Source organism: Mya arenaria, chromosome 17 (assembly GCF_026914265.1).
Source record: "Mya arenaria isolate MELC-2E11 chromosome 17, ASM2691426v1".
Classification (NCBI taxonomy): domain Eukaryota; kingdom Metazoa; phylum Mollusca; class Bivalvia; order Myida; family Myidae; genus Mya; species Mya arenaria.
Window position 1 is genome coordinate 10,015,200 of NC_069138.1, and position 21,229 is coordinate 10,036,428.

Genomic DNA, 21,229 nt, shown 5'->3' on the forward strand with positions numbered 1-21,229 from the left:
GCAAAACTGTATTGGATTAAACAATGATCGACGATTTGTGCATAATGTGCCGCAGTCTTGTGAGGCCTAAGCAAAAGGGAAAGAAATGTATATCATGTGGAAAAAAACAACATGAACAGTGCCTTGAAGGTAAAAATTTTCTTTATATATGTAAAGTGAAAGTAATTTTTTTTAATTATTAGATTGTTGCATAAAAACTTCATATGGGTATTTTGTTAGTATAATAAGTGATTGTTTTAGTTTACGTACTTATTATTCATGTGTTTTCTTTTCTGCATACACATATGTTATACTATTTAAAAATACATTAAAATAATGTCTTAAACTACAGATGGGGCTGAGACATGTTCTTTTGTGTGCGGGCCATGCGAAGAAAATATTTCGGAAAGGGAATCGTGTATAAATATCGACGATATCATTAACGAACCCCCTCTTTTCGAAATAAGTGTAAGTTTAAGTTGTCTTTTTTTATTATTTCTTTAATTATTGTTTCGGTTTCTCGAATAACAGAATTTCCTACAATTATAATGATATTAACAACCTTAATCATGTTGACAAATTATCATAATTATTATCGTTCTTATATTCACGCGATGTCATGTTTTAGTTTTAATTCAATTACAAAAATAACTTAATAAATCAGTCTGTTTCAATATGTGTAAAGGCTCCAATTGAACAACTGTCATCAGTCGATGAAGAAATTTTCGATGAACCACCAGTTTTGGAACGGAGCGTTCCGGTAAGTTGATTATCTCAAAAACATATTAACGCATATTAGTTTGCTACTCACAATAGAGGTTTGAGGAAGAAATATGTATGATATATTACCAAATAATATTAATTATATTGTGCTCTGCTTTTTGCTTCACGTGACCAACTCAGGCGTGCACGACCCTGGTACTTGGATGGGACTTTTAAAGTGAGGAAGGTGATCCCTTTCAGCAGTGGTTCGACGTTCTTGAGGTCCGGAGTTTACAAAAAGCAGGTGACTCTTGTGTTTGTGTTGATGAGAAGACGACGCAAAGAATACAATATTGCGGTACAAACTAGAATTATTTGAAAAAAATAAGTTTATAGCATAAATGGCGTCGCCATCATCAATTACATTAACTGATGTTAATTTATATTTTAATAAAAAACTGCAGTAATGACTTTATGTGCAAAGTAACGGCACGTATATATAAATAAAAACATAAATAAGGCTGACCATTTTCTAAATTATGTTGTCATAGGTGCTGGAGAAGTAACTAGAAGTTATCGACGACCAAGTAGATGTAGAGGGATGCATGATGGACTTTGAAGTTGGTACGCAATGATATTCGCTTAGTATCAGATTGTGCTTGATAAAACAAATATTGATAAACAAATGTATAACATTCTTCCAAGCGGTTTTATAAGGAACGGTACTGGGTGGTAAAGAGCCTCCTTGCCCTTCCCTTTCTGCCACCGCAACACATAGAGAGCGCGTTCCGTCGTCTTCGAGAAAAAGCAACAACCCCCAAACTCGAGATTCTCTGTGAATACATAGACCACCAGTGGATGTTCTACTCTTGCTGGACTGTGCGCGAGTGGTCTTGCTATCGTCAGTCTGTCAGGACAAACAATGATTGCGGAGGTAAGCAAAAATCTAAATCCCAACTTGTTAAATAAAGCATTATATTCTAGCAGCATTATCGTTCAGCTGCACCGACTTAAACTTATGTGTAATTGTAATTAACAATTGATGTAGTGCCATAACATAACATTAAAGTTAAAGATAAAACAAACTACCGATCGCGTGCCATAAATTTTGATAAATAGTTTTATACCAATATATACAATTTAAGGATGGCATATATGGATCAACTGTAAAGCGGGTCGCAGTAATTTGCAGTTTTACGTTCTTGTGCCATTGCTGCAGCGTGAGGCCGAGACTGTTGGTAAGACAAATACAGCTTGTGTTCGAGCACATCTTGTCCCGCCATTACCGACAGTGTACAGGGAAATAGACGTGAAGCTGCAAGACCTATGGTCCTCTTTTGACGACGGTTAAATTAGCGCCTCAGCCTTTCTTAAGTCAATTGGGGCAATGTATGGACCCATTTGAAAATGCACAGCGGAGTATCACTCTTTATGTACTAACGAAAATCAAAAGTACATTACAATTGTCATAAAAACAAACAAGTGAACTTTAAGTAATAACCCAACGTGTATTTTTATCTCTGTTTTTTTTAAAGACAAAAGCTATATATTAAATAATTTGTTTTAAAATAAGAAAATATGCATTCACTTTGAATACTACAAGTATTACTACCTCCTAGGTTTTAAACAGCCAAATGTTCGCTTACATCTGTTCGTATTTTAATTATAGTTAAAAAAATAAGAAGCAAAATATCCTCCAATAAACAAATGTATGCGTAGGCTGTTAAAATAAGAACCGCTGAAATAAATTTAGACGTAAAGAAAGATATAGAAAACACAACAAAATACACCGTATAACAGAAAACCCAGATGATCATAAACTTGAGCCATCTGTTATTACTGAAGAAAACAACGATACATGATACTCATATTGGATAATCGAATCTTTTTTGAAAAGAAGTTTAATTGAAATAAACAAACAATATAACTAATGAAAGTGGGAAAAATTGAGTTAAAGATTATTTGAATTGTGTGCCGAATTGACTATGCTTTATTGTGCCGAGTCGACTGGGTACCGAATGTGTTGGTGCCAAATTGACTATGCCGAATTCGTTTGGTGCCGAATTGTCCAGTTACCGTTCAAATGGTCACAATCAAGGTTATCCAAGCACAACACTGATATTTGTTTTAATAACTGTACACATGGTCAAAATTTAACTGCTGTAAAATGAAAATAAGAAAAAAGATCAAAATATAACAGAATAGGTCAACCAAGGACAACAATGATATTTGTTTTCAAAACTGTACACATGTTCCAAATTACATTGTTGTAGACTCAAAAATAAGAAAATAGATAAAAATCTAACAGAAGAGATCAACCAATTTGTTTTCAAACTATACACATGGTAAAAATTTGATATTTGTAGCATCATAAATAAGAAAGCAGGTCAAATGGTCAAATGGTTAAGATCATCCAAGCACTACATTATATTTGTTTTGAAATATGTATACATGGTCCAAATTTTCTGCTAAAATTTCAAAAATAATACATTAGGTTAACTCTTTATAGCATACTTGCGCGAAAGTTTGCTACTATCTATGACTTGGGTCAAAACATGCCTTCAAAGTTCACAGGACATGTTTGAGGGTGTTCTCGCCTCGTTTTTTTCGTGGCAAATTCAAAAATACGTCACTAGCTATTTTAAACGACCAATAATAAATATTTTTAAACTACCAATACTAAATATCATATAAATTATAAATATATCTTATTGATCATGCGAAAATGGCGTAACAGGTCATGGAGTGTATTATAATATGAAATAAATATTTTTTACATGAGTTGTGTTTGTTAATAAATAGTTTACCAAAATAAACAATAGATGTTTGTCAAACATTATGCCCCTCCCCCCCTCAGGGCCATGTTGTCAGGAATATTAAGACAATTGAATGAAATATGCATGGACAGTTATCAATCAGAGAGGCTTTTGTGTTGAAGGTCACAGTGACCTTTGGACCTCAATAGGGGTCATCTTCTGGTCACACCCACCCTCCACGTTTGAGGAAAACAAGAGCTGTCGTATAAAGACAGCGCGCTCGACTACGCCACTTTGACTTAGAAGTTCATACAATAATAATGTATGTGCCTGTCAAAAGCAATAAAACAATCAAATTATAAAGTAAACAGTGACCATAACTCTTAGGGGCCCAAAACAAAATTTCATAAGGTTTTTATAAACTCTTTATATATACCAGGTTTGCTCGCTATATGTCGACCTTTACATAAACTATTTAATACCAACCATTTTTCTATTAATAGTAACTTTGACCTTCAACCTAGGGGCCTCAAACACAATCCTGAAAGGTCTCCATATGAAAGGACACCGACGCCGACGCTGGGGCGAGTAGTATAGCCCTCCTTATTCTTTGAATAGTCCGGCTAAAAAAATATACCAAATGCCTAGTTATCATTCGGACAAGCTTTTCGCATTACATGTCATCTACTGTTCAGACTCAACCTTCATATCAAGTTTAATGACCATAGGTCCAGGAATTGTCGAATACCACTGGGACAAGCTTTGGTCTACAAACGAACCATTGGACACGTGCAAAGTAATTTACCCCGTGTTCTTCGAAGTGGGCATAATTAGACCAAAAAATAAAAATTATATCACTGGATCGGAAATTTAATTATGGACATACCCACATGTGCAAACCAATATACCCCCTCATCTTCGACAATGGAATCAAAAAAAATATCACTGGATTAGAAATTGAATTACCTACCAACTTTATATTGATCAATAATTGACAAAGCCCAAATAGATACTACAAAATTAAGTAAAATACATAGGGATCAAATTTCCAATATTCTCCAATAATCTCAATAAGGTCGTGGGGATACATATAGGAGCTCATTATCTATTGGCTACTGAAGATACTTGCAGTCCTAATATGGCTTAGTTTAACATGAGTTAAAGGTTTAGAAGGTCACAGTCAAAGTCACCCAAGGGCAACACTGATATTTGTGTTCAAAACTTTATACTTGAGCCAATTTTCATTACTGTATCTTTAAGAAAGTAGGTCAAAAGAGGTTGGGCCACCTTTAACCCCACAGAAATAATTTGAACTTGGTAGAGGGCCATTGTATGTGCCCTGTGATTTCAGACAATAAGATTTTTAAAGTTTTCTTTTACATCTTGTATAAGTCTATAAGAAACTTGAGACTCTTGCGAAGGCCAGTTTGACCACATAGGCACGATCTAAACAAACTTGATAGAGAACCACTATATGATGCTACAAAAAATCTTAAAGCACCGCATTGTGACAAAAACCTATTCTTAGAAACATTGACCTTGACCTTGAAGGTCATTCACTTATATTCAAAATTTTAGTGAGTTTTGATAATAAAAGTCATTTAATTTTTTAAAACACTTCATGCGAAGGGAGGCAATTTGAGAACAATGGGCAACAGTTATTGTTCTTGAAATGTGCTGGAGTTCAACCTATAATTGCTAATAATCAATCAATTAATTTCAAGTTCTTATATTCATACAAGATGAGTGCCCAAATATTTTATCATATCAAGGGAGACAATTTGGTAACAATTGTTGACAAACTTGTGGTTCTTATAATACATACAAGCTTGCAATGTGATATAGTGATATTTCTCCTTCCAAAACCTTTGAAGTTGTAATGAAAAGTAAATTCATTTGTTAAATTTGAATATGAATAAAAACATTAACAAAGGGCAATAAATCTGACAATTTTTAAGGCAGTTTGATACATTTAAACACTTTTATTTTCGGTCCCGATTTTATTCCTTCCTTGTTTAACTAAATTTTTAAACAATAATCTGAATTCCATTTCGAAATAATTGCTATTATGAACAATAAAACGCTCCTGATTTGTTTATTCCAACCTATTTATTAATCCTTTTTTTAACTCATCATCTCATAGGTTTTAACATCTTACTGCTATAGCACTCGGGAATCGGCTGTAGGTTATAATGAAGCACAATAATCTATTGTTAAAGAATGACTTTGATGGCTTAAAAGTTTATTAATAAACAAACAAATTCGTTGAATTATTTACTTCGCCTGATGAGGCATAGTAGATTGAATGGTGATCAAGTGTTGATGAAATATTCCAACTGAAACATGTACTCTTATGAATGCTGGATATGATTTTTGACTTTGTTTGCAATTGTTTGAAATAAAATAATATTGTACATAGAGCAGCATTTAGATTAGTCATAGTAACCTAATTTCTGGTTTTGGATCAGTCGAACATATATTCTACCTTAAGAGCCTGTCCAGTGTTGATGTGGACCAGTCGAACATATATATTTCTTAAGGAGCCTGTCCTGTGTTAATGTGGACCAGTCGAACATATATATTTTCAAGGAGCCTGTCCCGGGTTAATGTGGACCAGCCTAACAAATACTCTACCTTAAGAGCTGTCCCGTGTAGAAGTAGGCCAGTCGAACATTTACCCTACCTTAAGGGCCTGTATGATAGGCAAATTTCTTCGCGGGCTAAGGTTGAGTGTTTGGAAGATGGATATCATATCCTTAAATTCCGATGGCTTTTAATCTGCAGAAGTTCTTTTGAACTGAATAATTAAATGATTACGTGACCCGGGTATGGAAACGTTCAATACCATGTTAGTATATTTTACAGTACAAAGTGCATATTTATAAAAAAAATATTTTTCAATATTTTTTCACATTTTCGGTATTATAATTTTTAGTTCGGAATTATAAGAATAATTATCCATGCTAAGTCCGGATATTTTCGGATCGGGATGTTCACCAAATCCATTTCAAATTCAAATCTTGCAGCAAATTACCACATCAGTACATAAAAATCACATAGCAAAATAATAAATCCGCCATTTCGTGTATCATGCGTTCACACGGCATCTATACTTCATGATTGATTTTTTTAAAGAGTATTCCTTGGTTACAACAACAAATCTCATTTATAGAGAAATATCAAGTTCATTACAAATTAAAATGGACATACAGCGAAACTGCGTTCCCTCAAACAAGCGGTCATTCGAGAACCGGCGTTCCCTCGAGGTCGGAGCTTGGTCCCGAACTTTTTTCCTTCTATTTTCATATAAAATATACCCACGCTGCATCGAAACCTAATTATGTCGAGCAGTCGAGCAATATCCTCGGCCCCAAGTACACAAATCGTGCACAAAACCATATGGCTCCCTCGAGGACATAATTTCACACGCGCGTTCCAAAATAAACAAACAATTGCTAGGTGTTAAAATTTTCGCAAGTTGTAAAAATTGCAATGACAGTTGAAAGGCAATTTGATAAAGTGTGAAAAACCGTTTTTCACTGTTAACGCATGACCGATATTAGTTGATATGGGCATTTGAGATGATAATTATGAGAAGTTAATGACGAGAAGTTAACGCTTTAGATGTGGTCAGAAGGTTCTTTGAATTCACTGCCGATGCTGACCGTGATCTTTAGACGTTCTGTACGCTGTCACGTCACATTACGAGTAAACAGTTTCGCGAAACCGACTAGATGCGCCATTCAACAATCCTTAATTGTGAAACTAAAATCTGACTAATACTGTCATTCAAATGTTGCTTGTTACGAAAATGTGTTATTTTGTTAAAATAAACATTTCTATTTATTCATTTTTTTTTTTTTCTTTTGCGTTTTTCATTTAGTTTACGTTATTTGAACATATTAGCGATTTCCACAACGCAACACATAATCGGTGTCTAAAAAAAACAGTCTGTTTGACGACTTCAAACTTAGAATACACTGAAAGATATTTCATACTAAACTGGAAAATTGAAAATCGGGTCGTTCGAAACATCGGTTCCCTCGAGGTTTTGGTTCGGTCCCTGGCGACCTCGAGCGATCGCAGTTTTACTGTATTCAAAATAGTTTTCCGTGTTGTTTTATCTAAATGTTTTGCACACAACCCCTGGCATTAGTAAATGTCATTAACACATGTGTTCAACTCTTTCTTTGTTTTTACTCTACTATTATCCCAAACATGAATACACAGGTAATCTAGAATAAACACAAGCTTAACATTAACTCAATGACAAGTATTTCCAAACCATTTTGTGATTTAAAATCCATAAACACAACCGACCGAACTTGTGTAACTAGGTCACCGGTGTCAACTTAGAAATTTTACTTTCGATTTCACCACTCACACTCAGTGCACTGTTATTTGATATTTAACCATAAAATGTTAAAAAATGTTTTTCTCACACATAATTTACAGATATTTGTGTCTACTTATTCGATGGCAGCTGCTGATACTTTTATTTTTCATCTATAAACAACATTATTTTCATGACCTAAATTGGCGGGGAAAAACAACAATCACGTGACAGTTATTGTGTTTGTCGACTGTTAAATTTGCCAATGTATTTTGCTTTTGTTAATTTAACAACTTCTGTATATTTTAATTAATTATTTCATACAAAGAATGACTGCTATCGTCAATTCCGCCATTGCAAACGGCGCTGCCATAACAGTTGACATGCTCACATGCTATCACTATAAATTGGCGAATACGGCTACGGAACAACAAACCAGTCGAGATCTACTGCATTCGTAGTCTCATCTGTTCGTTTTTCTTTCGTTTCGCATCAAAATCAATACGGTCGGGAAAATAAATTTGAAAAAAAAGTAAAATTCATTTTATTTTTTTTTGGTACTTTTCGAAAAATTAGACCCGCCGGTTTTGTAAACCAATTTATATAAAAGTAGTGGCCTAATGAGATACATGACTTTTCCTGCTCTGTGTGTGAAGATTAAAATCTCAACAACGAGCACAAGCAATTCTGTGGGGACTGCTCCAAATATTATGACAAGTGCTAAATTACTAAAACAGTATACTAGCGGATTAAAGTAACTGTATACATAGGTTAAACACATAATGAGTAAAATATGGCAAATTAAGGCCCCAGTGAATAGTGTAATATAAATTAATATATTAAAAGTGAAAATGGACAATAATTTTAGTAGTAAACATAAACTAGACAAAGCAGTTGTTGTGATTGAATTAGCAGCCACCTACACCAGACAAACGATCCACGCTTCTTTTGAAAAAGGTGAAGCGCCAGCTATTGAACCATCTGAGAAATATCCATACTTTCTTTTTCAACTGAATAAGAATGTGATTGGTGAGAAATTCGAAAACCAGATACAGGTGAAGTTACAAACAGAAAATGAATCCAGAAATATGGACAACCTATTACACAAAGTGTTTATGTTCCACCAAAGAGAAGCAACGCAATATATTTGGAAGACCTTTCAAAAACGAATTCACAATAAAGACATCCAGTGGGTAATTATATTTCCAGCCGGTACACAGTCACACTCTAAAATCAAGGAGGCTGCCAGGACGGCAGGACTCGAAAGTAGTCAATGTCGGTATGTTTTCCCTTCTGATGTTTTAGCACTCTACAATGCAAAGGAAGAAAGCAAAAACAAAACTAATACAACATCTGAGAGAGAAACTACTCAAGTCTCATATGTTTATTTTGATGAAGGATTTGGTGAAATTGGCTCATATGATGTATTGCATGATGGCACAGTATGCAACAATTCAAGGAACACCGACCAGGTCGATGGTGGGTCACTTGAGTATTACATAGAGCATCTGCTATGTTGTATATTCACAATGAGTTTTGTTCGTTGGTATAAATGCGCCCATATGTACCACAATTACATGCTTTACAAAGATTTTGAGAAACAGGTCAGAGTGTATGATAATGCCACTGAAGGTATAACTTTGAATTGTAAACATTTTGTGACAAAGATAAAGGAATATCACTCTATGCCAGTAGACAGCCTTATTCATGATTCAAAATATAGAGATACTGTGAGATACAATTGTGACACGTCGTCACTTGTTTTCTCACAACAAGTGCTACAAATGATCATGGACAACTTCAAGCTCAGTGTGACTGAATGTCTGAAACACTTTCTTAAACATCAGACCAGCATGATATGTTACTCACAAATGGAATTATATTCAGATAACTTTCAGCAAAGCATAGTGCAGAAGCAATATAACAATGGTCTACTAGGTAGTTTAGCATGTAAAGAAGGAGAAACAGTAACATCGGACTACACAATTGGCTATGTGGCCATAGAGAATTTCAATAAAGAACAACACTCGGAACTGAATAAAACCTCCCTCTGCCATGACAATACTGGTGAGGAATGTGCAATATGGATATTTAGACCTCTGATTAAAATGGGACAACAGATAACTGTTAGCAGTGAATTCATCTGGAGTGAATCAATAACCTTTACTTCTAAAAAGAAAAAGAAATCCATCCATCAAGCTCATGTAATGAGATCCAAGTTTTCTAACCCCCAATACATCAAAGAAGAAGGTTGTGAATTAGCAGCCACAATTCAGTCCCACCCTCCTGCTGAAGGCTGGCCAGATGAAGTAGAGTTCCAGTATACACTCGCCGTTACAGAGAATGGGCCAATAATAAGAGTTTTTGACGTACATGCTGAGAAAACACAAACAGCTGAATTCACATACAAGCTGAATATTGAATTTCTAAAAGAGCACAGCTCCGTTGCTATGCAAAGCCCAATATTAGCAGGATTACACCCTCACAGCATAAAGAGAAGAGCAAACCATACATATGGGATCTGGACTGAACCAGTTTTCCAGGAGGGAAGGCACCCAGAACACCTCAGGTTCGTTGATAGTGAAGGTGTGAGCAGATGTAAAGCAGTATTCCACAAGTTGATAGAGAAGGGCCAGCTGCTGCACCAGGGACAGATTTTCTCTGCTACAATTCCCTTTACTAGTTGGATCATGGTAGGTTTGCAGATTTAATAGTATAATATATATTTTTGTGGTGTTGTTGTTGCTGTCTGTTTTATTTACATGCCAATATCATGTTTTATAATAGATTGTTCTTTAACTGTGAAATAATTTATATTCATGGGCATGCAATTTCGTGGTATCGAAAAAAGGGCTATAGCGTTGGTATAATAAAAAAATGAAACTGCGGTCAAATTGCCTGCAAATTTACTGCACGCCGTTTATGTTTTATCTTTAATCTACGTCACGCTGTTAATGCGCACATTAATGTGGCTAGCTGTTTTTATACCAATATAAAAGTACAAACCGTTGCAGTGACAGTGTTGTTCGTCCCATTTTACCAGGCATTGGGATGACAGAATGATTTTTTTGTTTATTGATTATTTGTAACAGATAACAATTAACTAATTAAGTGTTTAAGTATGTTTTGCATGCGTCCTATCTTTGTTAGCATCCTATGCACAGGGATCTACCGTATATCTTTAACATAGACAGAATAATTTGAGAATATAAGGTCCATTTTTCGTCTTGATCTCAAATTCTTGGAAAACCATGAAAATTAATGTCCCACTATTAAAGATGCACCCTCACTCCCAAATTAGTTAAACAACAATTCATACAATTATTTTAATCTACCAAAAGGATAAATAAATATCGAAAACAGTGGTTCTTATGGAGGTAACCGTGTTAAATTTGAAAGAAGGGTGCAGAAAACAGCGATTTCTACCATATGAGACAATAAATGATCACTGTACCGGCAAATCGTAAAGCATTCACCAGTATGCATATTCAGCTTTTAAAAACATGGTTATAATCTTGTTATCAGTTATTAATCTTTACAAAATTTATGTTTGTTATAAATGTGTATGTATTGATTTTAAATATGAATGTCACTTAAATGGTTTTACAGTATGCAATAAAAATATAAATTAAATTTATGCTAATGATGCTGATTAATGAATATTGTTTCAGGACAATACCCTATGCCGCTCCCCTCTGAAGGATCCCAGGTACATTACTGATCCAGATAACAAGTGCAAGGTTGTGGATACAATAGACCCAGTATCATATCATTACTTTGATTGTGGAAATGAAATGGCTAAAACGTGTGATGTTCTGTTGATTGTTGGAGACATTGACGTCATGTTTAAAGTGATTAACAGGAAAACTGGGCATGAGTCCGTGGAGTATGTGTCCTTTTAATATAGAGAATATTGAGTTAACTAAAAAAATAAATGACAATTCTTTGGATGTATTTTTAAAGCTAGAAATATATATCATAGGATTTAATAAAGGCCCCGAATGAAAGTATATTTGACAGGAGGGAAAAATTGAAGACATCTTTAATGTCGAGTTGGGCAACTATGCAAGTGTATCCAGTTGAAATGTAGCTTTATTTTGTAATAAATACCGGGATTGTGATAATATTATATGTGACGGGATCTAGTTGTACAGCTGTTGAAGCATTTGTTCTCTCGATCTCGAGAATTACAAAACAATGCAGTCCTAATTGCGTTTCAGACCTTGATTTATTCATTTATTGACAAAGTTTGATAATATCATTACTGAGTTATGGCATTTAATTTTGATATCGATTCTAGCGAATTTAAGATGTAAGGCTTCGATGAGGCCAATATCTAGTAAGACGTCGAGTTCATCAAATCCATTCATCATTAGTGCAAATGATGTGTCAACCGGTGCAAGGAGCTGACCCAGCATTATTTTTTTTTAGATTTTAGAATTATAGATTAAATTGAATTCCTTTAAAAACAACGAACGTGCATAGTTGATTTATTAGTACAAAATTAATTTGAAATAACACTGCTTACCAATAAAATTGTGGTTTACTTTACAGTACATAACTGCTTCGATTATGAATATTTGTTTATTGTCTTATTTCCTTTTAGATGAAACTTAAGTCATTGGATTCGAAACTTAATATGCTACAAACTTTACATGCATCCATAATTAATTAAAGACAAACTACAAAAATAAGTTTGTAATGTGAATGTAACAATTTGAGTGTATTATAATATTAAATAAATATTGTTTTACATCATTTGTGTTTGTTTATAAAATGTTTACCGAAATAAACCAGTTATGTTTCAAATAATATGCCCCATGAGCGCCATGTTGTCAGGAATATTTGGACAATTGAATGAAATATGAATGGACCGAAATGCCACATATTAATCAGACAAGCTTTTCTTGCTGAAGGTCACAATGACCTTTGTACCTGATGAAAATTAATTTGGGTTATCTTCTGGTCACCCCCACACTCCAAGTAATGTTTAAGGACCTAATATATACCCATTGTTTAGTAATCATTCGGACAAGCTTTTCGCGTTCAATGTCACTGTGACTTTGAACTTTGACTATATGACCTCAAAATCAATACGGTTCATTAACTGGTCACCACTCAACCTAAATGTCAAGTTTGAGAGTCTTGGGTGCACGCATTGTCAAATAATTACACAGACAAAAAAATGCGCTCAAGGTCACTGTTAGTTTGACCTTTGAGCCGACGACCCTTAAAATCAATACGGGTCATCTACTAGTCAGGCCCAACATCCAAGTCAAGTTTAAGGGCCATGGGTGCAGGCATTGTCGAGTTAACACTCAGACATCCTTTTCGCATTCAAGGTCACTGTGACTTTCATCTTTGACCCGATGACCCTAAAACCAATAGGGGTCATCTACTGGAAAGACCCAGACTCAATGTCTAGTTTATTACCAGAGGTCCTGTCATTGTTGAGTTATCACTCGGACAAGCATTGACAACCTTTTTTGCGTTAAAGGTCACTGTGACCTTGACCTTTGACCCGATGACACTTTAAACCAATAGAGGTCATCAACTGGTCAGAGCCAACCTTCAAGTTAAGTTTGATGACTTTAGAAATTGTCGAGTTATCAACCGGACAAGCTTTTGTCTACCAAAGGACCGACCAACATGTGCAAAGCAATATATCACGTATTTTTCGAAGGGGGCATTTAATTAGATGACAAAATAAACATTATACCCCTGGATAGGAAATTGATTTACCTACCAACTTTATATTGACCAATAATTGATAAAACCAAAACAAATAGTTGAACAATTATAAGTTTGAATTGCATGGGGGTCAAATGGGGGGGGGGGGGGCGTGTTTGAATGGGGAGGAAGAGTTCGATCAACAGGCCTGGGTCAATTGAGATTTCAAACTTTCAGAACCCCTGGAAATATTACAATAATAACTTGGATTACATTCAGTCTCATTAATAATATGAGAAGTTGTTCAAATTAACAGACAATTAGTATTAATGTCAACATGTATAATAAACCAAAGTGTGCCATAGATTTTAGTTTTGTATTTTATCTAGCTAAATCAAAAGCAATTCACATTCATAATGTAACTCTACACTTAAGGTCTATCAGTTTCGTTGATTAAACTTAATTGTTGAAGGGTTTAAACTTCCTGACTGGGAAAGGAAAAAGAAAGACTTGCCAAGTGTGATATCAATATCAACTGAAGAGTTTATACGTCATGAAATGGTTAACAGATTTAGAGCTTAAAGAAACATTCACAATACTTTATGAAAGAATATGACTTTAAAGCACGGGATTATTTGAACGCTTAAGTGCTAAATGCCTCTAATGAGATACATGACTTTTCTTGTTCTGTGTGTAAAGATGACAATCTCAACATCGAGGCCAAGCATTTCTGTGAGGACTGCTCAAAATATTACTTTGACAAGTGCCTGACCTTCCATGGTAAATTACTGAAGCAGTATACTAGCAAAATTACTGAAGCAGTAAACTAGCGTAATTACTGCAGCAGTATACTAGCGAATAAAGTAACCGTATACGATATGTGAAAAACATAATGAACAAAATAAGGCATATAAATGCCTCAGGAGATAACACAGTGTAAAATCAATTAAAACAAGAAACGCTGCAATGCGACAAAACCAGGTTTTTAAATATTGACAGAAGAACTTCAGTCTGTGTCTGTTTTTATATTTTTAGTAACAGTGACCTTGAACCTAGGGACCCCAAATGCAGTCCATTGAAAGGTATCCATAAACTCTTCCTTTATACCAAGTTGTGTCAGGATATGTCAACCCTAACTTAAGTTATTCAGTTTCAACCATTTTTCTATTTTTAGTAACAGTGACCTTGACCTTGAATCTAGGGACCCTAAACGCAATCCAATGAAAGGTATCCATAAACTCTTCCATTCAGTTTCAACCGTTTTCTATTTTTAGTAACAGTGACCTTGACCGTGACCCTGGAGACACCTAAACGCAATCCGATGAAAGGTATCCATAAACTCTTCCTATTGACCAAGTTTGGGCAAAATATGTCAACTCTAACTAAAGTTATTCAGTTTCAACCGTTTTCCGATTTTAGTAACAGTGACCTTGACCTTGACCCTAGGGACCCTTAATGCAATCCCATAAAAGACCTCCATACACTCTTCCAATTGACCAAGTTTAGTGAAGAAATGTCATCCCTAACTAAAGTTATTAAGTTTCAACCGTTTTTCTATTTTTAGTAACAGTGACCTTGACCTTGACCATAGGGACCCCAATCGCAATCCCATAAAAGGTACTTATAAACTACTTCGATAGACTAAGTTTGGTCAAGATATGTCAACCCTTACTAAAGTAATTCAGTTTCAACTGTTTTTCTATTTTTAGTAACAGTCACCTTGACCTTGAACCTAGGGACCCAGAACGCAATCCCATGAAAGGTCTCCGTAAACTCTTCCTATAGACCAAGCTTAGTCAAGATATGTCATCCCTAACTAAAGTTATTCAGTTTCAACAGTTTTTCTATTTTTAGTAACAGTGACCTTGACCCTAGGGACTCCTAAACGCAATCCCATGAAAGGTCTCCATAAACTCCTCCTATTGACCAAGTTTAGTTAAGATATGTCATCCCTAACTAAAGTTATTCAGTTTCAACCGTTTTTCTTTTTTTACTAACAGTGACCTTGATATTGAACATAGGGACCCCAATCGCAATCCCATAAAAGGTACTTATAAACTACTTCGATAGACTAAGTTTGGTCAAGATATGTCAACCCTTACTAAAGTAATTCAGTTTCAACTGTTTTTCTATTTTTAGTAACAGTCACCTTGACCTTGAACCTAGGGACCCTAAACGCAATCCCATGAAAGGTCTCCATAAACTCTTCCTATTGACCATGTTTAGTCAAGATATGTCATCCCTTTATGTTATTCAGTTTCAATTTTTAGTAACAGTGACCTTGACCTTGACCCTAGGGACCCCAAACGCCATCCCATGAAAGATCTCCATAAACTCTTTCTATAGACCAAGTTTGGTCAAGATATGTCAACCCTTACTAAAGTTATTCAGTTTCATAGGTGAGTTTGACGCCGCCCGGCCGCCAGCCCGCCAGACCGCCCGCCCGAACAACGACGTTCGCCATTCTAATAACCAGGTTTCACTATGTGAAAACCTGGTTAATAAAATCTGTATCGTATAAGAAGTGAAAAATGGGGAAAAAAAATAGTAAAAAATATAAACTAGACAAAACAGTTGTTGTTATTGAATCAGCAGCCACCTACACCAGACGTACGGTCCATGCCTTTTTTTCGAGAAATATGAAGCGCCAAGTGTTCAAACATCTGCGAAATATCCAAACAGTTCTTTTAAACCGAAAAGTGGTGTGATTGATTATACATATGGAACACTTAATTTAAACCACTTGCATATATTTCACTTAGAAGCCTTATTACACGAAGTGTTTGTTTTCCACCGAAGAGAAGCAAAACATACTTCGAAGACACTTCAAAAACGAAATCACAAACAAGATATCCAGGTAATTATATTACCAGCAGGAACACGGATACAATCTGAAATCAAAGCGGCTGCCAGCACGGCGGGGCTCGAAATAAGTCAATGTCAGTATGTTTTCCCTTCTGATGTTTTAGCACTCTACAATGCAAAGGAAGAATGTAAGAACAAAACTAGTAACACATCTGAGAGAGAAACTACTCAAGTCTCATATCTTTGTTTTGATGAAAGATTTGGTGAAATAGGATCATACGATGTAATGCAAGATGGTACAGTAAGCAGAAATTCAAGGAAAGCCGCCGTCAAGTTCCATTGTGGGTCCCTTGAATATTGTATGGAACAGATGCTATGTAGTGTTTTCGAAATGTATTATATTCGTTGGTATGCAATGAAATATATGTACAACTATTACATGCTTTACAAAGATTTTGAGGAACAGATCAGACAGTATGATGTTACCAATGCAGGTATAACTTTGCAATGTAAACATTTTGTGACAATGATAAAGGAATATCACTCCGTGCCAGTAGACAGCCTTATTCATAGTTCAAAATATAGAGACACTGTGAGATACGATTTTGACATGTCGTCACTAGTCTTCTCACAACCAATGCTACAAATGATCATGGACGACTTCAAGCTCAATGTGACTGAATGTCTGAAACGCTTACTTAAACATCAGACCAGCTCGGTATGTTTCTTACCAGTGGAATTATGTACAAGTTCATATAACTTTCAGCAAAAACTTAAGCAGGAGTTGCAATATGACAATGGTCTATTAAGTAGTTTAGCATGTAAAGAAGGAGAAACAGTAACATCGGACTACACAATTGGCTATATGGCCAAGAGAGTAGAGAATTTCAATAAAGAACAACACTCGGAACTGAATAAAAACATCCCTCTGCCTTGACAATACTGGTGAGGAATGTGCAATATGGATATTTAGACCTCTGATTAAAATGGAACAACAGATAACTGTTAGCAGTGAATTCATCTGGAGTGAATCAATAACATTTACTTCTAAAAAGAAAAAGAAATCCATCCATCAAGCTCATGTAATGAATAACCCCAAATAAATTAATGAGGAAGGTTGTGAATTAGCAGCCACCATTCAGTCCCACCCTCCTGCTGAAGGATGACCAGATGAGGTAGAGTTCCAGTATACGCTCGCCGTTACAGAGAATGGGCCAAAAATAAGAGTTACTGACCTTAAAGCTGCGCTAACACTTACAGCTGAATTCACATACAAGCTGAATATTGAATTTCTAAAAGAGCCCAGTTCAGTTGCTATGCAAAGCCCTATACTAGCAGGATTACACCCTCACAGCATAAAGAGAAGAGCAAACCATACATATAGGATCTTGACTGAACCACTTTTCCAGGAGAGAAGGCACCCAGAACACCTCAGGGTTGTTGATAGTGATAGCAGTATTCCGCAATTGGTTAGAGAAGGGCCAGCTGCTGCACCATGGACAGACTTTCTCTGCTTCATTTACCCGTACTATTTGGAGCATTGTAGGTTTGCAGATTTAATAGTATAGTATATATTTTTGTGGTGTTATTGTTTCTGTCTGTTGAATTTACATGCCAATCTTTACATGTTTTATAATTATTATACTAGTAAATTGATCTATAACTATGAAATAATTAATATTCAAGGACATGAAATGTTGTGGTTATGAAAAAAAGGCTATAGCGATGGTATAATAATAAAAAAGAAGCTGCGGTCAAATTGCCTGCAAATTTACTGCACGCCGTTTATGTTTTATCTTTAATCTACGTCACGCTGTTAATGCGCACATTAATGTGGCTATCTGTACTTTTACCAATATTCAAGTACAAACTGATGCAATGACAGTGTTGTTCGTCCCATTATACCAGGCATTGGGATGACATAATAAGGTTGTTGCTTATTGATTATGTAGAACATATTGCAATAAACTACTTAAGTGTTTAAAGTATTTTTGCATGCGTCCTATCTTTGCTAGCATCCTATAGACAGTGATTCACGTTATTCATTTCAAGGGCCTTCCACAGTGCAAAAGTAAGTGGGGAAGGTAAAACAAAAAGTTTTAAAAGTTCATGTGTTTTTTTACGTTTTGAGGAACGATCTTTGGAGAAAAACATACAATCTTGGTGACAGGAAATGAGAAAATTTTACAAAAGAAGATCTTGGATCAAACAGCATTCACATTCAGAAAGATCGACAGTATTACTTTGTTATGGTATCAAAATGCCCAAGACTACCTTATCAACAATGTCGCCATAATTATTGATGATATTGAGACTTCAAATAAGAAAGTTATTAAGAGAATAATGAAAATTAGTGGATGAAATTTATTTCCTGATTACAAAAATGCAATCATCAAGACATTGTTGATTGGGTCGTTTTGATAAATTTGACTAATAAACATATCCATTTTGTTTTAAGACATTTCCGGGTAAACGTAAATGCTTTTTGATTCGAAATCTAATACAATCTTTTTTCGTAAACATTGCTCAACTCCGATTTACAGGTTTACATGTTAGAAAGTATGAATTCTGCTCACTAAATCTTTTTAACATTCTCCTAGTCCTCTGTGTAAATAAAACTTGACGTTCATATTGAATAACACACACGTTAAGACGACACTGTTTACTTCAATATTGCGCTCCCATTGGATAAGCGCGACGTCATCTAACCAATGATATACGACGTTACAAAAATCAGCTATTCTTTTATACAAACGTATGTTGTCGGTTACACCTCGTTAGGAACAAATACTCAATAGCAGAAGAAACTGCTAATTTTTAATAGCAATGAATATGTTTTGTAAATGGAAATATATATAACTTCATGGAATTTGCTCGCCTGTACTACTTAATTGAACATCAAAATGAAATTAAAAATTGATTTTTTTAAACATTTAAAATTAGGTCATTCAATCGACGTTTTCATTGTGGCTGGCCCTTAACATAGGCAGTTTAATTTGAGAATGTAAGGTCCGATTTTCGTTGGGATCTCAAATTCTTGGATGACCCAACCAATGAAAACCACGAAAATGGATGTCATCCTATTAAAGATGCACTCTTACTCCCAAATTACTTATACCACAATTTATGAAAGTGTTTTAATTTACCAAAAGGATTAATAAATATGTGGTTGTTATGAAGGTTACTGTGTTAAATTTGAAAGAAGGTTGCAGAATTTTTTTTTTATATATCATATGAGACAATAGTTGATCACTGTTAATCTTTCAGGCCCCTGTGACAAGTCATTTAATATTTGTGTTAATTCAGGTACTAAAACACTGTTACAATATTGTTATCAGTAATTAATATTTACAATAAATGCATTATTTATTAAGTAGATAAAGGCTTATCACTCAAAATTTATATTTGTTATAAATATGTATGTATTGATTTTAAATACGAATGTCACTTAAATGTACAGTATGCAATAAAAACATCATTTAAATTAATGCTTAAGATGCTGATTAGTGAAAATTGTTTCAGCTCATTACCCTATGGCGCTCCCCTCTGATAGACCCCTGGTACATTAAGATGACAAGTGCAAATTTGTGGCTGGAATAGTCTCCTTAAATTATATATCTGATAGTGGATATGACATGCCTCAACAGTTTGATGTACTGTTGATTGTTGGAGACATTGACATCATGTTTAAAGTGATCAACAGAGAAACTGGGTGGGAGAGGAAGATTTATGTGAACATTTAATAGAGTAAATATTTAGTTTACTTAATAACTAATAACGAAAACGTTAATGTAATTTTAAAGCAAATACTTGAACTATAATTTAATAACGGCTCAAGATTTGACAGAGTGAGCAATTGAAGACATGCTGAAAGTCGAGTTGGAAGTGCATGCAGTTAACATGTTGCTTACAGATCGCAAACATCTTCCCTAAGAATTTTTAGTTTGTATTGAATAATATACCAAGATCGTATATAAAATGATGGTATTTTAACCAAGAGGACCATGATGGCCCTAAATCTCCCACCTGAGTTTTAAATCTTTTTTTTTGTATGAGAATGCACAAGTCAATTGGTTTATGGCAATGTAACAAGGGATAAAACTATAATTGAGTACTGTCAAATGTTGTAGTCATGAAGTGATTAGGTCACCCAAGCACGACATTTATGTTTCAAAAACTCTACACATGGTCCAAATTTCATTGCTGGAGCTTACAGCTGCACAGATTGAACGTTCGACAACAATTTTTTTGTCTTGGAACGAGCCAATGTCTGCGAAAATCCTTTGAAACCAGTTAAATAAGACTGCTGACAAAAAATAGATCGCAGCTTTTTATATTTAGGTTCAAAAATTGATGTTTTTTTGCATTTTTCTTAAACCGTTAATGGTTTAGGCCATAAACCATTAATTTTCGAACGTTAAAAATAAGAAAACAGATCAAAAGGTCAAGGTCAAAGTCATCAAAGCACAACATTGATATTTGTTTTGAAAAATGTACACATAGTCAAAATTTCCTGCCGAAATTTCAAAAATATAAGAAAGTATGTTAACCTTTTACAGCATAACCTCATTTATCTGTTGCAAATTCCCAAATATGTCACTAGCTTTTTAAAATACTTATAATACATAACTTTAAACTACCAATAATAAATATTATAAAAACATCTTGTTGATCATGCGAGAATGATGTGAGATAATATGGTTCAGAACTGTGTCATATTGGCTGTTTTACGATCCCGTAAACAGAGCCTGGCTTGTATAAGCACATATCATTTGTCACGTCTGTTTCCAAAAATGGAATGATAATCCGCCATAAAAAATGTGTCAAAGTTAGTATTTTGTTACGAATACCGGGGTTATAATATTATTTTATGTGACATGACCCAGTTATACAGCTGTTGAAACAAGTGTTCTCTCGATCTCGAGAATAACTCAAGAATGCAATCCTAATTGCCCATGCAATTCAGACCTTGATTTATTCTCTT

General features: G+C 34.8%; 2 protein-coding genes across 2 annotated transcripts in view; one reads left to right on the plus strand and one right to left on the minus strand.

Annotated features, from left to right (window-relative positions):
- Positions 1-21,229, minus strand: part of LOC128223825 (protein O-mannosyltransferase 1-like) — a 92,367-nt gene that overhangs the window by 13,290 nt on the left and 57,848 nt on the right. The window lies entirely within an intron of this gene.
- LOC128223828 (uncharacterized) lies at positions 10,215-11,787 on the plus strand. Its single transcript, XM_052933248.1, has 2 exons — positions 10,215-10,463; positions 11,442-11,787. The coding sequence occupies exons 1-2, from the start codon at positions 10,221-10,223 to the stop codon at positions 11,670-11,672; spliced, it is 474 nt and encodes a 157-aa protein (XP_052789208.1). The 5' UTR covers positions 10,215-10,220; the 3' UTR covers positions 11,673-11,787.

Bases quoted from the DNA above. Each gene is read 5' to 3' on its own strand.
- LOC128223828 (XM_052933248.1), top strand. From the start codon at position 10,221: ATGCAAAGCCCAATATTAGCAGGATTACACCCTCACAGCATAAAGAGA. The intron at 10,464-11,441 runs GTAGGTTTGCAG...ATATTGTTTCAG, and splicing joins CCTTTACTAGTTGGATCATG to GACAATACCCTATGCCGCTC.